The following is a 19,719-nucleotide window of genomic DNA, read 5'->3' as shown; positions in this document are numbered from 1 at the left end:
CTCTCAGTTCTGTAACTAAATTGTGTACAGATGTGCGAACAGGAAAGGAAAAAAGAGAAACCCAAAAAGGGTGTACAGAATACTCTGCTTTTAAGCAAATTATGTGAATATGTGTAAATCTCATGGTCTGCAACCCTTCTCCCTCTCTTGTGCACAGCAAGCATTCCACTCCATTTTGGATCAAATATTTACAGATAAGTTAGGTTCTATTCACACTCATACGTGGAACTAATTGCATCATGCCCTCAACTGCCTAATGATATGATATACACGTTATCATCTACCAATAGACAAATTTTAAAGCCACTATGACATCACCATATGTCATTATAAGGGTTTAAGAAAGTTTGAGAAGCCTAGGAATTGAACTCAAATAGGAAAAGTTGGGGGCATCATTAGGAAAAGGGTAGCCCGTGCATACTGGCCAAAACAGTTGAGATTAGACATCAAATTGGACAGGAAGCCTACCAAAAGTGGTCAACTTGTCAAATTATCAACTCCTGTGAGTGCAAAGTAGGAAGCTTGATGTGAATGTTTTTGCCTTTATAATAAGCCATTTTGAATTTTTTACACCAAAGATGAGCTATATGATTACAAGAGCTAGGGGTATGTACAAAGCCTAAAACTGCAGACTCCCTGCATAACACAATAGTAATTCTACGACCATGACGACACTTCCATCTTGAGCTCGAACATGATCTGCTGAGGATTTACAAATCCATTTGATATATTAACACCATCAGAAAGTCAACCACCCAATCTCATTTGAAGTACCTTTTGATTCCAAAACTGTGAAGGCTTAATTTTGAGGTCATAAATTTTTTTGGGGAGAAAGAATACCACCCTGTCACGCAACACACACTGCCTCTGCACTCAGACACAGGGGGCACGTGTAATGACCACCACAACCCCCTAAAAAGATGGAAATGACCAGTGGTGCGACGGTCATTTCAAGCGCCCGTATCTAGGTGCAAGGATGGCGTGAGCTGTGCGCGACCCAATGGCGTTCTCTTTCCCAATTTTTTTTATATGAAAATCATTTGGGGACTGGGTGGTCCTAAAGATTTGTTGCATGTATGGCCTTCATAAGGATCAAGACTGAAGAAAATATAAAAAACCATTTTGGGAAACCATGACTGATAGGATAGTTTTCACCTCCTACAATTGTTGGGGGGGGGGGGGGGGAGCGGAGAATCCCAACAGACCAACAATTGCGCAAAAGTGGAACATAAAAAGCCAATCAAAAATTAATCAACTGATCAAATTCAGCAGGAAGACTTTCCCATTTAAGAATGGAAGTTCAACATAGCAAACACAAGAAAGAAGCTAGTTCACCTAATAAATTACAACTTTCCATATTCTACAGTTGTACAATGCCACAGAAATCAAAATACATTTCCTGCAAAAGATTTTACAGTAGCATGATCCCTCCATCTTGAAATGCCTGCATTGAATGTTTTTTGAAAGACATCAATCCACTCCTCAATGAGTGACTCTTTTAATTCCTGTATCAGGGAGTATTCCTTATCCATGATCAACTCCAGCTCTTGGAAATGTTTGATTTTGCAGTGTATCTTCTTCATCTGTTAATTCACGACAGAAGCATCCCAAAAAGAAGGGGGTTAAGGATGATTATGTATATAGAAAATATTCTCTATAATAATAGTTAAAAATACAAAAGCTTGAAGTGGTTTCCAGCAGTTCATGGCAAAGGAACTCACTAATCCAATCTTCCAGGCTAAAACTCATCTACCCAGCCTAACTAACTATAGATCTGGTGACTGAACTAGTAAATAAAACAAGTTCAGTCAGCGGATATTCTGGAGTTTATAACATGGGGGCAATAATATTCTATAAGGTATAATGGTGCTTTCATTGATGCTTTCATAAAGGCATCCTGAAAGTCGCAACAAGAGAGAGAGAGAGAGGAACCTGTGTCTCTATGATAGTTGCCATTAAACATTCAATTTCTCTGTCTTCCTGATCTGCTAATAACTTGGCATGAGCAGCAGCTCCCCCAAAAGCCGTTGCAATTGCCACTCTAATTCGCAATGCCAGAGGTATGGAGTTCTCTGGAGGAAACACATCCTCTTCTGTAGAAGAAAGACACAACATTATTGCAGGGATGAGAAAACCCCAGATGAAGGAACACAACGAAATAACATGGGCAAGAGATTGGTGCCTGGTCGTGTGGCCCCTGCACCAGCGTGGGGGCCAATGAGAACACGCGCAGGGGCATCAACATGGATGGGATTTTTTATTTCACCGGAGCAGGGTGGTAATTTCGCATGCTCCTGTATCTGGGCGCAGGACCAACGTGACAAGGCAGCATTCCTTTTCCCAAATAATATTTAACAAGGTAATATACAGAATAATCTTAGATTGTGCACATATAATCCAACAAGGGCCAATTTCCCCATTAGAACATCTCAAAAAAGTAGAATATGTAGCAGGCATTCCAACTACGATTGATCTACACATATTGCTGAGACAAATATGGACTGATGCTTTCACAAAGGGTAGTCCGTAGTGGACAACAAGGTTAAGTATGGGTGTGCTACAGAAAATCCTACCACTTAAGCGAAAGAAGTCTATGAGTAGTGATGTTTGGAATTAAAAGACCAGAGAGCAGGTTGCTAGATTACTCAAAATCAATAATTATTTGTTTTAAAATTAACCATAGGCATTGACATAAAAATTCAAGCCTACATGTAAAAGCAACTTCCCTACATAAAAATAAGAAGACGCCAATACTAAAAACTTTTACACATTAATTCAGCAAAAGGCAAAATTTTCACACTGAAAAGGACTAATTAATTATTCGAGTAATGGAAATGTTGAACTTTCCGTATCTATAGAAACAATGAAAGGAGAAATAACTTTTTTCTGTTCAAGTTTCAACAGAAGGGATGGTTGGTTTCCCTTGCATCTTGTGTAAAGCTTGGTCAATTTTAAAATTAAATGATAACAAAAACTGTGCAAGTTGAAAACACCATACAATATTTTATTGCAGGCAGGTTCTGCTCAAGTTCATGTTGGAAAAATGCAAAACCTTCTGCTGCAAAAGTTGCTTGAACAACTGATAGTAACACCACCGGAAATCATGATCATCACTCAACAATAAAATAAGAACAGTAAAAAGAATAAAACCATCAAAATAGCCAACAGCACTACTACCACCCTACTTTTTGACACCTACCATTGATCCTTCTTTATATCTTGTCATATGAAAATAAGTTTCTAATGGAAAATTACCTGAGCGCATGTCATTTTCTCCCATCTTCAAATCAGCCACTGAAAGGGCTCTGAAAGGACAAAATTACACCAAGGATAAAGATTAAAACATCTAAAGAACAAAAGCGAGTATCAAGATAAAAGAAAATACCAACCCCTCTGCTTTGTTATTTGAATGGGGAAACCCAAATTGATTGGAGACTTTATCCTCCATTCCTCCAAATATCTCCCTCGCGTGCTGGTTTTCATTGCACAAAGCCCCAACAGCAGCCTCAGCAGCAGCAGCAGCAGCTGTAACATGGGGCCCCACCATTGTAGATAGCAGAGCTACCTAACAAATGTAGTCTTAGTTTCCTACCGCACGTAATATTAGAAGAATAAAGGGTGGCAACCAGTTTGTGCCTTAACAAATGTCTCCAAAATGTTTTTTCAGAAAAAATGTATTGGTATTTAAAACAATAATCTTGGAACCAACTTCCTGGCAATTTGTTTTTCTTCACATTTTCTGGGAAGGACATTGCTAACCCCATAGTAGCAACAATAACCAAGTGTTCGCCTCAGGGAACTATGACATCCTCTACAAATTCTACAATGTTCTTCCAAACAACACTAGGTCAAATCCTCCCTCCTCAGGCTATAAATGAGTACCATGTGCACTCCTCTACTAGGAGATTTAAAACTGATCCATAGAATTAGATTAATTTTCAAATATCTAATATATAATGTAATTGAGTTCTTTTGTTTGTATTGGCACCCATGCTGAAAATATTTTCAAAAACAAGATTGACTAGGCTTTATACCTGTTTCATCAGTGAACCGCTAGCATCTGCAAGTGCATCAATGCATCTTTGCTTCAAGGGAGGGCCTTGGGCCTCATCCTCCCCAATCAGATCAGCCTCATTTGTACGTGTGTAACATTGATCGTCACTTTTGATTGGCGTTTGAGAATCAACTAAAGTAGATGGAACTTGTTTGACATTACTTGTACTGCCATTTAAATTCCCGCCATCGCCCTTCCCATTGGTCGAACCCAACATAAGCTCTCCAAAAGGGAGTTGTATGAGTCTTAAGATGCATTCAATTTTACTTTTGGTTTGAACATTTTTTGCCACAAGGTCCCAGTCATCTCCATGCTTAAGGACAGATTCTAAAAGAAGAAGAGTTTCTGCATCAGTCCAAAGATTGTCTCCACCATTATCTTTGCAATCGATGAACTTGAAATCATCTAGAGTCTTGCTTTCCCCATACTCCCCACTTTTGAAGCATTTTATACAAATTACAAAGTTCCCCTGTGTGATAATAAAGGGAAAAAATTATAAATTAAATAAAAAATGATCTACAAGGTTTAAAAAAAGACAGTGCGGTTCATTTTTTTCACCATATAGCAAGGGATTGGAGAAGGGGTTGGGGGGAAAGGGCAGTTTCATATTTTAAAATCTGTTTCCTGGCCAGAAAGATGATGAATGAAAACACAAATATTTTACAAATATGGCCTACGATTTTGTGGCTCAAATTAGGGCAGAAAAGGAACCCAAATGATTCAGTGATATGAAGCAATACGGGATTCAAATGATTGATTGCCTGGAATTAAGGTAAATGAACTTCAAAGGAACTGAACAGTAATTGTTGCAGATAACAGAGAAAAGTAGAAAACAAACTAATCAAGCAGTTAAGCACAACACCAAAATACAATAAAGTAGAAACAAGAGAGTAAAACAACAACAACTACTCAGCCTTATCCAAACTAAATGGGGTCGGCTACAAGGATCATTTCAAAGACAACATATTAATAAAAGTAGTAGAAAAAAGAACATAACAACAATAATAACAACTCAGCATTATTCCAACTAATGGGGTCGGCTACATGGATCTTTGCCATCCAATCAGCTCTATTCAAGGTCATACTTGAAATAAGACCTAAGCTATGCATGTCTTTCCTCACCACTTCTTCTAGGGTCATTTTAGGCCTGCTCCTAGCTCTTTTAGTACATTCAATCTGAATCAAGTCACTCCTCCGAATTGTAGCATCTGAAGGCCTCCGTTGAACATGGCCATGCCACCTCAAAAGACTTTCTCGTAGCTTATCTTGAATCGGGGCAACTCCCAAATCAGCTGTAATATGATCATTCCTTAATTTATCCTTCGTAGTTTTGCCTCACATCCATCTCAACATTCTCATCTCTGCTACACTTAACTTATATATATGACGCTTCTTAACAACCCAACATTTTTCATTCAGCATCATACATCATAGCCGGTCGCATGACTATCCTATAAAATTTTCCTTTTAAGTTTTAAAGGAATCCGTCGGTCAAACAACACTCTGGATACACCTCCATTTCATCCATCCTACTTTAATTCTCTGCGAAAAATCATCTTATATATCACCTTACTGATGATTGGTCCTAAGTACCTAAAATAATCACTTTGTGGAATCTCCCTCTCACAAACTTTCACCCCCTCATTATCCATCCTAGAGTTACTAAAGTTACACACCATATACTCAGTCTTCGTTCTACTTATCTTAAACCTTTTGATTCCAAGGTAGATCTCCATAACTCCAGCTTGGTGTTACTTACTGTTTTTGCCTCATCCATCAAAACAATGTCATCAACAAAAAGCATGCATCAAGGAAACTCATATTGGATGTCCCTAATTAACGCATCCATGATAAGCGCAAACAAATAAGGGCTTAAAGCTGGTATCCCAATTGTAATTGGAAATTCACTACTTTAACCCCCCATGGTTCTTACACTAATCACCGCACCATCATACATATCTTTAATTATGTCCACATATTTACTTGAAACACTTCTCTTCCCTAACACATAGCAGATTAAATCTCTACAAATTCCATCATAAGCTTTTCCTAGGTCTATAAAGACCATATAGAGATCCTTCTTGCTATCTCTAAATCTTTCCATGCGTCTCCTAAGTAGGTGGATATCTTCTGTTGTGAATCTTCCAGGCATATAACCAAATTGGTTCTCCGAAATAGAGGTCTCTTTTCTCAGGTGGGTTTCAATAACCCTCTCCCATATTTTCATTGTATGACTCCTAAGTTTTATGCCTCTATAGCCATTGCAACTCTGGATATCGCCTTTATTTTTGTATATCGGGACCATAATGCTTCTCCTTCATTCATCTGGCATTTTCGTAGTGCATATAATCTTATTAAACAACTTGGCTAGCCAAGATAGGCCACATATTCCTAAGCTCTTCCACACTTCTATTGGGATCCCATCTGGGCCTGGAGCCTTAGCTATTTTCATCTTTCTTAGTGCTTATTTTACTTCAAAAACCCTAATTTTACATATATACCTCTGACAGGTGTCTTGATGATAATGCCTTCTTCCGGTCCACTATGACTCGGAATGGTTTCATTAAGTAGGTTGTAGAAATAACCTTTCCATCTCTCCTCGATTTCCTCATCCCTTACTAAGACTCTACCATCTTCACTTTTAATACAACTAACATGGTCAAAATCTCTACTCATCCTTTCCCTCATTCTAGCTATCATAATATAGTTGATGCAGATTCATCACCGAAATAAGCTTGTTTTATTAGGAGTAAGTATAAGGTTGGGTTATACACATGTTGGGTCTTTGATCCCATGGGTTTTCAATGTAATATATCACTTTTATGGACCTAAAGTATGGGTAATAGGGTTGCATACCAGATTAGTTGTTTTAGTTCCATACTTGGTTTTATTTTCATGTTTTTATGTTTTAAATTTGTGTTTTAAAAACCATGGTTCAATTTAAGTGATATCAGTAAATTTCTTTTTAGCCCACTCCTCTCCACGATTTTGAGAGAAGAGCTGTTTTGTAATTACAGTTGACTAGGGGGTTTTCTACTCCTAGGATGGATAGGAAATAGGCCTTTTGGCCCTTATAAACAAATAAAATCATGCGGCTTCTCTTTACCTCACAATTAGAAAATAAACAAAAAAAAAATCTCAAAGCTGCTGCTGTGCAGCTCGTCTTCTCCAAGGAGATCTTGTCTTGTGTTTGATCAAGGCTTGACCTGATTGACACATTGCGGTGGGAAGCCCAGGTGGTTCGTATTGGTTACTTGTCTTCTCCATTGTTGTTACGTTCAAGTTCTGGTTTCAAGAGTTATTCTACAATAACAAAGATCTGTTAAAGTTCGTTTTTCAATCCACTAGTAGTGTGAACCTGAATCAAAACATTAACCATTCTCTTCTACTCCTCTAAACCACCCACGACCAGCATAACATTATCCAACCATCCAAATCATACCAAACCTAGTTCGAGTGCTCCTCTACCTCCATAGAGAACTCGATCCAAACCTGTACCAATTCTGCCCAGCCATTAACCCTAAACTTGCAATTCCCCATCTTCCAAAAACTAACCCTAACTCAGCCAACCTTGCTGTCGATTCTGTTCAGCAGTCTGAGACTGGTTAATTGTTAACCAGACGTTCACTGAAAGACTCCCCTACATCAACTTACCTTAACCCTAACACCAAACCCTAAACCCCACTAAACCCTAACCCTAAATTTGACATTTTCCATTAGTTTAACTATAACCGAATCTCCCTCTGAAGAATAGATCCTGGTTCTGGCTTCAAGTTGGATTATATTCAATCTAGGACTACATTAATAGTTTTTACCACTTCCTTAGTGCTCAAATTGTTACAGAGATCTTTATATTTTTCGTCCTTGCATTTCCCACAATCTTCTTAACTTCATTTCTGGCAATTTTATTCCTTTTTAGATCTTCTACATCCTCAGTCCTTTGCCAAGCCTTAAAACTAGTTTTCTTAGTCTTAATGGCTGCTTGGACCTCATCGTGCTACCACCAAGTCTCCCAAGGGGAATGACGTTTTCCTTTCGATTCCCCTAGGACCTCTTTAGCCACCTTCTTAATACACAGACATCTCGTTCCACATCAAATTAGTGTGTACTTCAAAGTCCCACTTTCCTTGTTTGACCACTTTGTCAGTAAATGACTTCAAGGAATCTCCTTTCAAGCTCCACCACCTTACCATAGGTCATTCCCCTAGTTTTTTCTCCGAACACTTCCAATTGACCCCTGCACAGTTCCTCAATGGATCCGGATCCTCTACTTCCAAGCTGCCCCTACTGCCGTGCGTCCCAGACACAGCAAGGCGGTAAAGACTGCCTTACCCCAGCAGGGGCAGTAGAGGACCCTGACGCTACATTTATTGTGTTTGCCCAGTTCCCATTAGCCTAGTGTAAAGTGTGAAGCTCCCTAGTGATACCAGAAATACCATCGGAACAAATGGGTCAACCATCTTCTTGACAGTGTTAATGAAGAGTACCAATTGCATTGGATCAAACAAAACGCAGAAATGGGGTTGATTCAAATTTGAGAAACTTCTACATGTTAGATGCCACCAGACCCCAATCCCCCAACACAACTCCACCCCATTTGCTAGCCAGGTGAGTTGTGGCCCAAATGAACCATGACTAAGCTGCTGGTTTAAGACATTCTCATTTCACCACCAAAAGACTATGCAATACCTCTGAAATGGTCCTCTACCAAGTCATCATGGCAGGGGCATGCAGTTTGCAATTTGAATCTTTTATGAATAGCAATAATCACATTCAAGAATTTCAAATTAAGACCCCATTGACCCTTCACCAGAGTTTAGCTTTTTAGAAGACACATATTGGATTTATTTTAACCCTGACCAAAGAATTCTGTTGCATAGATGAATTTTCCGTTTCCATTCTTGCAACATGTCCTATGAGGACTGAATTCCAAAACATGCTTTATTATCACTGGTTTTTGTCTTAGCAGGATTATCAAAGACCTCCATGATGAATTTCATGGTAAGCTCTCACGGTCAAATATAATATCTCATACCTCTTTCAAAATTTCTGAGCATGGAAATGCCCTCAAGAGAGCAATCCATCAGAATCAAAACTCACACCAGCCATCATAATTTGGCCATTAAGATAAGAAAAAGCAAATAGAGTGATGCACTGATGCATGCCAATAGATGAAAGAAGCATTAAGGAAAAAGAATATGCATACCATAAAAATAAATAAATAATAACATTTCACACTCACTGAAGAGGAAAGCTGAAGTATCATCCTTGACTTGAGGTTCCTAGATCAGCTTGTGATAAACAATTCCAAAACTATGAATGGAGTTAAGTGGATAAATTTCATTTATATGCAACATTCAGTTAAAAAAATAAACTTTGTTGCTGGCTGGTTTATATTGCAAATAGGAGGTGATACATTGTCTTCTCTGCTCACACAAAAATTTCAGATCTGATGATGTCTCCTCTCCACTTCCCGCTTTTTTTGATAAGTGATTTGATGATGACTTCATTGATTAGTTATATGAGTGATATAAATATATGTCCATAACAAGTGGCTAGCCAAGTTATTATTCCTGCTATAGAAATACAGCTGTACTCCACATATGACCAGGATGTCTTGTTTCACTTGAAACCAGTCCAATGCATGCCATCATGGCAACAAAGTGGGTTCATATGAGGCTAGGGTTCAGATCCTAATTACTTAATCCACACATTATACACATATTAACAGATTTAAAGAAAATGGATTTTTTGTATATTTGTCAATGAAAAGGTAATACATGCAGATCTAGCTTTTCTCCTTGATCTTTCCGGCGTTCAAATGGTTCATCCTATGCCATACACCACTGGCCTGTTCGTCCCTCTTTCAGTAATTTTTTAAAATTCTTTCAGTCTTTCTGGCTATCGGGATTTGTCCAGTTTCGACAGGATTATTGAAAGTTAGAAGTTGCGACCCTACCCCTCTCTTTCTCTCTCTATTATGTTTTCAAAAGAAAGCCAAACTGAGTCCTCACAACCTGACAGTCCTCATTTCTCTAACATTCTTAAACTTTATAAATGAGAGTATAGCAGACCTGCACCACCATTCCCAAATGATGATCACCGTTTTTTTGTTTTTTTTTTTTTCACCCTTTATCTTTTCCCTAGATATCGTGATGGTGATTCTCGTTTTCTACCCTTTGTTTATTCATATTAATGCATATAAATTCAGGGATAGTGTATGTTTATTATATTTTGGTGGAGGGCCGGTGGAGGATGGGATAACAGAGTAGCAGGGGAGAGGGGAAATCGCATAAGAAGAAAGGAGGGGGGGGAGGAGATGATCGCACGAGCACTTTTGGCCACGTAGGCACTCACAAACACTTCACTATTCCATTCAATTTAATCAATTCAACGATCGTGAATTACACCATATATAAAGAGAAATAAAAGACTCCTAAAAATAGAGACTAACTCTCTACTTAGGGAAACTTATTCAAATAAGGAAACTAAGAACAATTGAGAAACCAAATATCCTATGTAGCTAACTTCTAAAATAAACAGAATAAAATTAACTAAAAGACATTATTTCCCCCAATAACATAAATTCCTAAAATCCTAGGAGATTCAAAAAGCTGAAACTGGATCCGGTTCATCTTCGCCTAGATACCCAACTGGGTTTGGGTCGGTCCTGATGCAGATTTATCACCAAACTAGGCTTCTTTGCTTAGGAATAAGTCTGGGGTTGGGTAATATACATGTTGGGCCTTTGATCCCATGGATTTGCCACTTTAAGTGTTTAGTGGGGCTGGATTAGGACTATGTTTGAGTCTATTTCAATTTCCTAGTCAGTTTAAGTTACTTAATAGGTTAAGGATTGGGTTAGGCCTTTCCTTTTTAGTGTAGGAATCTGATGCAGCTCCAAGTGGGAAGAAGAAGAAGTCATGAATTTAGGGCTTAGTGAGGAAGCCATAGATTAGGATTATTATTCTCCATACTTAGTTTATTTTCCTGTTTTTAGATTGAACCGGTTTAAAATTGGTTGCACCCAATTGGTTCAATTGGTCTAATTTAAGTGAAGTGTTCCTATTGGCTAATAGGTCCTTAAATCCTATTGGCTAGTATGGAATCTTCTTTTAAATTAGTTATTTTAAGTTAGATTCTTTTAATTTGAGTTAATAGGGGTAATTAGGTCTTTTCAAGATTTTTAAGTTATTAGGGCTTAATTAGGTCCCTTCCACGATTTTAAGTGAGGAGGTAGTTAATTTGTATTAGGATTTGGCATAAAGCCATATTATAATAAAACAAAATCGTGGAGGCTCCCCCACAGTTTTTTGAATGAAAATTTTGTGTGTTTGCTGGCTGCCATTGCTGCTGTTCCTTGCTCCTTGAGAGTGTGTGCATCCTTGTGGGTTTATCAAGGTGGAAAGGGATCGGTGGACTCTTGTTGACTCCTTACGCCGTGACGGCTGGGAGGATCTCTCTCTCTCTGAAGGTGGTTTCATCCTTCATCCTTCAAACTGCTGCTAGTGGATTCCTGTGGTAAGTTTGAGTTTTAATTCTGTTTTTTTTTATTCCTTCTCCTTCCCCATTCGATCCCCCTTTATTTTTCTGTTTTACTTTCATAAACCCTAGACTGCTGAATTCTGTCCAGATCTGTTACTCCATCAGAAATCAATCAAACTTAGGCCATAGCCTCCCCACACCATTGTCTACACTCGACCCTAGCTCCTGCCCATAATCAACACTCAAAACCCTAAATCCCTCTTCTCCATTAAGGCCCCGTAAACCCTAAAATTCCCACAGCACATTCTGGCCATCAGAATTGGACCATATTCAGGTCGAACCTCCCTCCCACAGTCCCCTACACTCTATCCAAAACCCTGCCCTAAATTCCCCTTAGAAACCCTAAATTCAGCCTATTTCCTAATTCCAAAAACCCGAAACCCTAACCCTAAATCTGCAGAATTATAAAACCTAACCAAATCCTATTTTCTTGATACCAAAATAACCCCCTAAACCTGCCTATTAAAACCATATAAGACCCATTCCAGAATTCTAAAACCTAACCCTAGTTTTGACCTAAAACCCTAATTCTGCCCAGCCAAACCAGCAGCCTTATTTAGATCCTATTGCTTGGCCTCTAGTGGGATTTTGTCTCCTATCTAGAGCTACATTAGAATCTATTTTTTGAGTCTTTAATATAAGGTTGTAAGGGGGGCAAGAATTGAACACGAATTTTGATATTAATGAGAACTTTTTGCTGCTCTTCGTCACCATTGAAGATTTGTCTTGTGTTTGATCAAGGCTGATGGGATTGGTGTTTGATCCAATCGACACCTTGCGGTGTGAAGGGTGGTTCCTATGAAGCTCAACTTTCAAGTTCTGATTTTTATTCAAGTTTTCACCATCAAACAAGCTGGCTGCCAAGGAATTTCTGCAACAACAGTGAGTTTGAATCATCTCCATCCCCAACAATTCTTCTTCTAATCCCTCTCACAGCCCAAACCCTAAGATTCCCCCCTTTGTTTTAAATTTTCCCAATACCTAAATTCTGCCCAGACCAAACCAGCCAGACAATCGAATTCTCCTCTCATACTAGGGAAAACTCGATCCAAGTTGCTCCCTCATCTGACCATCATAAACCCTAAAAATCCATCTTTTCCTCTTTTTAAAAACCCGAAACCCTAACCCTAACCTTGCTGCCGATTCTAATTAAAAGGCCTAGACTTGTTAAAACTTAATGTAACCTTCACTGATAGACTCCCTTACATCAACTTGACCTAACCCTACCATCAAACCCTAGGTCCCATCAAACCCTAACCCTAATTTCACAATTTTACCTATTTTTGACCTAGCCGAATTATCTAGTTCATAGCAGATCCTAGTTGTTGGCTTCTAGTTGGTCTCCTACCAATCTAGGACTACATTAGGTCCAACCTAGTATATCTGCATCAATTCCCCTAGTGTTGAGAAAAACTTGACCTCGAGTTTTGTAAAATGGGAGAATCAGCACCACTCGATCGGCATCCATAAACATCGACTTTGATGGGGGCGATGATCCAATGCTAAATGATCAACCGTCACAATCTGTTGATGGTCGTCAACAAACGACATCTCTTCAATGGAAATCTGATCGCGGGGTTTCACAACTGAAATCGAACAGTCGATCAATTCTTCACCTGCAACCTTGATCGCACTGTATACTTCAGTTTGATCGTCGCTTTCGTTGGCCACATCTGATCCACCTTCTGAAGATTGTATCATGTTTGACACCTTATCATAGAAACGGTTATTATTATTGGCAACCTCTCGACAATCTGTCTTTAAATCAAGAAATCATGTATGGAGATTACAAAGTTCTGTTTGCAATATACGGAAACCATCTCTAATCGAGAAGAGCAAATCATATTGATAAACCTCGTAGCCAAGTTCGGCTTTGCTGTAAATAAATAGAATCTCTAAGGGCTATTGGGACATCAGAATAAGCAAGGACGAATTAAGGTTAGGAATTAAGGCTAAAATAAGAATACACATCAGAGGAGAATAATGGGAAGATTAAAAAAAAAAAGGAATTAAAAGAAGAATCGATAAAGGAAAGAAGAACAAACAGAATTACATAAAGAAGGGGGGTAATTTTGGAAATAAGACATAAATAAACTAAAGAATAAAGTGGGGGCAGTTTAGGAATAAGAGAAAATAAATAAATAAATAACGGAAAAAAACAAAAAGAAGGATCGTGGGGTGGTGACTGGGGGTTACCAAACAGAGTCCTATTTGGAGTTTGCTATTCCAGAGAGGGAAATGGCAGAGGTGAAACGACTTCGAAGGAGGAGGATGACTCGTAGCGGGAAGCTCCAAAAACAGGTTTTTTTTTTCCTTCGATTCTCTGCTTCTCACTTCTCTTCTCGACATTATTTTTTTTTGGTTCTCCATCTCTCGCTCTCTCCTCTTCTCGCTTCATTTTTTGTTTCTGATTGCTGGAGGAACACGAGGAAGAGGGGGGATTGATCGAACATAAGGGAGAGAAAAAGAAAAAGGACGGTGAGGAGGATTGTCGTTGGGGGTCTCAGTGGGGTTAGGTTTCGATGGGTGATGTAGAAGAGATCAAGAGATATCGGATGGATTCTTGAGCCGGTTGGACCAGCAAAAGTCCACTCAGACTGGTCGGAGGACTTAAGCAATATAGGGCAAATTATATAACAAATCGAAGATCTCGTTGAGCTCTTTTGGGATCAGTGCCAAAGGCGCTGATGTATGAGTTTTTTGGCCGTTTTCACACGATTCAAAGGCGAAACAGCCCACCGAAGTTTTGAAATTTCAATTTTGAATTTCGAACTTGTGTTTTCTTCTTCTATAAGAAAGCCTCTCTATTTAAGGGCTTCGAATATTGCATCAATGGGGGGTAGTGGATTGCGGAAAGAAGAGAGGGGAAAAGAAAACAAGGACAACATAAGTTTTTCTCTTTTTTGACTTCTCTGTCTTGCAACAGAAACAACTTTTTTTCCCGGATTGAATGAGGTTTGTGTGTCAGACTTTGGCATTGCAAGGCTTCTAATGCCCAATTCAAGTAATTGGACTTCTCTTGCTGGCACTTATGGCTATCTTGCTCCAGGTAATATATTTATTTCTTTTACCTAGGACATGAAATTTCATATTTCTCAATAATGCCAACTTAATTAATAGTACTACAGATGGAATTTTTTTTGTTTTCTTTATGAAGGTTATCAAAAGTTGATCGATTTTGCAAAAGTCTGAATTTTATTTTAATTTTTTCCTATGCGAATATTTTTATATAGAAGTTATAGCACCCTGTGATGCAGGTCCAAGCATCTGTAAGAAGAAGAGACAGCCCTAAGCTTAGGGCCGATTGGATTGAGGAGCCTTAGTTTTATTTTATTTCCTGTTTTTTGTTGTAAACTTAATTGAACCAAGTTCTATTTTGTAAACTTAAATTGAACCAGGTTCAATCTTGGTTCAATTTAAATGAATCATTCCTATTGGCTAGAGGTTAGCCTATTCCTATTGGTCCTTAGAGGATCTTGTATTAGGGTTTGGGCTTTTGGCCTTAATATAGCTAAGTAAATCGTGGGAGGCTCCCCAGTATTGATGTTGTTAAAATCTGTTTCAGCTTGCTGCCATTGTTGCTGCTGCTCTGCTCCTAGTGAGTGTTTGCCTAGTGGATCTCAAGGTGAAGGGATTGGGGGATTACCAATCGTCTCCTTGCATCTGTTAAGATCAGGAGGTCTTCTTCTTCACTCCTTGCATCTGCTCAGATCAGGAGACTCTTCTACATCTTCAAACTGCTGCTGCCTTTGAAGATCTTCAATTACAAGTAAGTGTTTACAGTTTTTTCTGCAATCAAGTTTCTTTTACATCCTCCAGCCTGAACCTATCTTACCCCCAACTGTATTCCTCCATTAGAATCCATCCAACTTTTAATCACAGCATCCTTAGGCCATCCCCTTCACTCGATCCAACTTTCAGCCCCCTCTCTCTCGCAAAACCCTAAAATGTACCTTCTCCCTCAAGCTGCCGAAACCCTAACATCCCAGTTGAACCAATTCCACCATCAGAATCTGTTCGTATTTCAGCCACAGCCCCTTTACCCCATCCCCTACACTCAACCTTGCTTGCCGCTCCCTCTTCCCATCACAACCGTATTTCCCCTCATCTCCCATTAAAACCTAAAGAAACCTAAAATCTGCCTAGACTTAACCAACCATCAAAAACCCCTCATATGAGGATCGAACTTCCCTCTCCCTATTTGAGAAATTTGATCCAAACCTTGGACCAAACCCTCCACTATAAACCCTAGATCTCATCTTCCCCTTTTTCCCAAAACCAAAATCCGAAACCCTAATTTCTGAATTTTCAAATTCTCACCCAAATCTCTCCAAACCTGGTTCATTAGTCTCCCCTACACCTGCCCCGCTTTATCATATAAAACTCAACCTCAATTCCCTAAACCAACTCCTAATTGTGTCCTAACTCCCCAAATCAGCCCCCCCAAACCAGTAGCTTAGCAAATTCTGTTTTACATGGCTCCTAGTAGACCTAACATCTATCTAGGACTACATTACCCTGTCAAACGAAATCACAGGTGTAGGGAAGAATAAGAGGGTGGGAATACCTATAGCATCGAAATGGGTAGGTTGGCTTTTAGTTAGAATCAACGTCACACGAAAAGGGTTAGGGAAGGAGAGAGAGATGGATGGGGAAGACATGGATCCTTTGGCTTTGATACCAAAGTGGTGGAGGGTCAGTGGAGGATGGGATATCAGAGTTGTAGGGGAGAGGGGAAATCGCGTAAGAAGAAAGGAAAGGAGGGGAAGAAGAAGATAGCACAAGCACTTTTAGCCACGCAGGCACTCACAACCATTCTATTTAATCTATTCAATGATGGGGAGTTGCACCATATATAAAGATAAATAAAAGACTCCTAACAAAGACTAACTCTCTAACTAGGAAACTTATTCAAATAAGGAAACTAAGAACAATTGGAAAACCAAATATCCTACGTAGGTAAATTCTAAAATAAACAGAATAAAATAAACTAAAAGACATTATTTCCCCAAATAACATAAATTCCTAAAATCCTAGGAGATCCAAAAACTCAAACTTACCCGTTTCATCTTCATCTGGATACCCAACTGGGTTTGGGTCGGTCCAAAAAGTATATCTGCATCATATTTATTTTATTTGTATATGTTGCATATACTTGCTATTACGATAGCCTTAATAATGTAGTCCTCGATAGGTAGGAGACCTACTAGGAGCCAAACAACCGGATCAAATAACAAAAGGGGCTGCTGGTTCGAATGGACAGCACTAGGATTTAGGTCAATTCCTAGGGTTTGGGTTGGATATTGGGAAAAGGGTTTATAGGGTATTAATGGGCAGGTCTAGGGGGTCAATATGGTATAAAAAGGTTAGGGTTTGGATGAGTTTTGAAATTCTGCAATTCTGGACAGAATTGAGTTGCAGGTTTTGGACTTTAATGGAGTTTGGGTTTATGGGATTCAAACAAAAAATAAAGGGGATCAATTGGGGGAAAGGATTAGAGGATTAGAAGAAGAATTTTGGCGTCAAACTTACTGGAGATTCCACTGGCAGCAAGCTTCAACAGTTGTGAAGGATAAAGCCACCTTCGAATTTGAATAAGATCCTCCCATCCGTCACGGCGTAAGGAGTCAACCGGATTCCACCAGTCCCTTTCCACCTTGATAGAACCACAAGGATGCACACTCATAAGGAGCATAGGAGCAACAACAATGGCAGCCAACAAGCAAAAGCTTTTTTCATTAATCAAATTCGTACAATGCTGGCCTCCCTTACAAACTTATATAGAAGACTCAAAAATAGACTTAGACACTAAAAAGGAATGATCTAATCCTATCCTTAACCTATTAGGTAATTTAAATTGACTAGGAAACTAAAATACTAAAGGAAATAGACTCAAAACATGGTTGGACTTATAGAGTCCTAATCCAGCCCAACTTACATCACATGACCACTTAACCAAGTCACATGATCATTTAAATTGAACCAATTGGATGCAACCAATTTGAACTGGTTCAATTAGAAAACATAAAAATAAACTAAGTATTGGGCTAATCTCGTATGTAACCTATGTACCCCTAGTTTAGGCTCATTAAAGTGGCCTAATACATAGAAAATCCTTGGGAACAAAGGCCCAACATGTATATAACCCAACCCTAGGCCTATTTCTAAAGAAATAAGCCAATATCTATGATGAACCTGCATCACTTAATGTATTTAGTTAATTTGTGTAACTGTATTTGTTGGCCCGTATTTTTACTTGCAAACTTCCAATACCCATATAATATCATCCAACTTTTGCTGTCTTTACTTTTTTTTCTTTTTTTTTTCCCTCTTTACTGAATAATTTACCATTTCTTCAAAATCCAATCCAAGTAATACCTGTACATATCGAAAACAAAAAATTTCCATTTCCAAATTAACTAACTATGATTCAGACAGTCACAAATGAGGGAAACGTGGCTGGACTCTCTTCAATCTGAGGAGAATGGTGCAGATTCTCTAACTCAGGGAATCAGAACGAAGCTGTAGGCACATCCAAGAGGTGGAAGGAGGGGCTAGCCATAGGCCAAAGCAATTCATTTGTAGCTAGTTTTTGGGTTAAGAGTTACTGGAGATTTTCATTTGAGCCACGCTGCAGTAATAAGTTCTACTTAAAGTCATTGGTTATTGTCCTATGTCCCTCCTAATTTTCCAGAAGCAAGGCCATTTTTGTTTTAAAACTTGGGAATTCTTTATTATTAGGTAACATTTTATTAGGTAACATTGCGACCCTTCTAATTTTCTCTAGGATCCATGGGTCTTCTAGTAAAATCAGGGCAATGTAGAAGGAAGGTCTTCTTACGATCACATCTTTCCTTAGTGGAGATTTTATCTCTTAGGTTTTCTGGGTTTTATTCATTAGACATGTGGAGGGCCTACATAAGTCAATAATTAATAAGTACAAAAACAGATAGAAAAGACTCGTTTCAAAATGGAAGAACAGTACCTTGGTAGATTCATAGCGACCAGACACACAAGTTTCCCCACAGTTTCCACAAACTGATTCCTTTCTGCGCAAAAGGTCACCAAAAACATCTGAGTAAGATGCGAGTGGCGGCAATCGGAACCCGTTGTTGACAGCTTCACCAGCATCATTCCCACTCGGTGATAGCAAAACAATTTTAGAAGGATTCGGAATAGCGACCACCCGGATCCCATTGGGGGCACCTTCCTCGAGCTTAACCTTCGAGCTCTCCTCGGCAAATTTCGGCCCATTAACTGGCGATGAGGTAGTAGAAATGAAATTAATCAGCCCCCATTTCTCCAAGAAAAGGAAAACCTTATGAATCAAGTTAACGTCACCGATCAACGACTTCCGAATTTCCGTGAACGTGAGCTTCCTAAGAGGCTCTTCCCTGAACTTGTTAATAATGAAATCCCTGTATGCCTTGTATACTTTCGGTGTTCTGGAGATAGAGCTTCCATCGAAGAACTCCTTCAAAGAATCTTTCTCGATTTCATTGATATCGTCCCAGAAAAACCAACCTGACAAGAACAAAAGTTAGGGCCCTAGGGTTTCCCATTACTACTAAGATAGAAACGCACAAGTGGCCACCAGACCAGTAGAACCTAAGGGATAATAAGGGTATTCAGAAGCGGAGACTTACTGGAGTAGCCTGGGATGGTGTAAAGCTCCTGCTCTGGTTCGTTTAAGGGAGATAGTTTAGAATTCGCGCCTTCCGTGTTCTCCATCTTTCATAACTCGGAACTCGTAGTAACTCGTAAGATGATAGGATGCGAAAGAGGTATAATCACAAACAGTCAAGTATCTATTAATCGTCGGGTCTGGTGGGATGAGTCGGATCCGGATTGCTCCAGGAATGGGCAGATCCGGAATTAAAGCTTTCCAAAATATGTTTTGAGTGTTTGACAAACCCGAGTTACCAATCGAGTATGAAGGTTAACAAGATATCTTCCCGTCTTGAGGGTGGGTGGAAGACCCACCATATGAGATTCTAACTCGTTCCTCTTGGTTGCCACTTTCCCTGTTGGCAAACGGCATGTCGGGGCACCACAAGGTTGAGTATGGGTCGGGTACAGTAAATACCCATATCTTATATTCGAGAAGGCACTAAGCCGCT

General features: G+C 39.2%; 1 protein-coding gene and 1 long non-coding RNA gene across 2 annotated transcripts; one reads left to right on the top strand and one right to left on the bottom strand.

Annotated features, from left to right (window-relative positions):
- Window positions 1-1,264: 1,264 nt before the first annotated feature.
- LOC122656458 (SWI/SNF complex subunit SWI3A) lies at window positions 1,265-19,397 on the bottom strand. The gene is made up of 7 exons (XM_043850976.1): window positions 19,246-19,397; window positions 18,585-19,123; window positions 4,035-4,523; window positions 3,390-3,565; window positions 3,256-3,305; window positions 1,933-2,093; window positions 1,265-1,583 (listed from the first exon to the last, which is right to left on the bottom strand). The coding sequence occupies exons 1-7, from the start codon at window positions 19,328-19,330 to the stop codon at window positions 1,386-1,388; spliced, it is 1,698 nt and encodes a 565-aa protein (XP_043706911.1). The 5' UTR covers window positions 19,331-19,397; the 3' UTR covers window positions 1,265-1,385.
- LOC122656459 lies at window positions 1,786-2,078 on the top strand. Its single transcript, XR_006332108.1, has 2 exons — window positions 1,786-1,866; window positions 1,905-2,078. It is a non-coding gene; the product is annotated as an uncharacterized LOC122656459 (long non-coding RNA).
- Window positions 19,398-19,719: the final 322 nt, after the last annotated feature.

The sequence above is a fragment of the Telopea speciosissima genome, chromosome 3, assembly GCF_018873765.1.
Source record: "Telopea speciosissima isolate NSW1024214 ecotype Mountain lineage chromosome 3, Tspe_v1, whole genome shotgun sequence".
NCBI classification, from domain to species: Eukaryota; Viridiplantae; Streptophyta; class Magnoliopsida; order Proteales; family Proteaceae; genus Telopea; species Telopea speciosissima.
The sequence above is the reverse complement of the archived record's forward strand: the minus strand, read 5'-3'. Positions and strand labels throughout refer to the sequence as shown.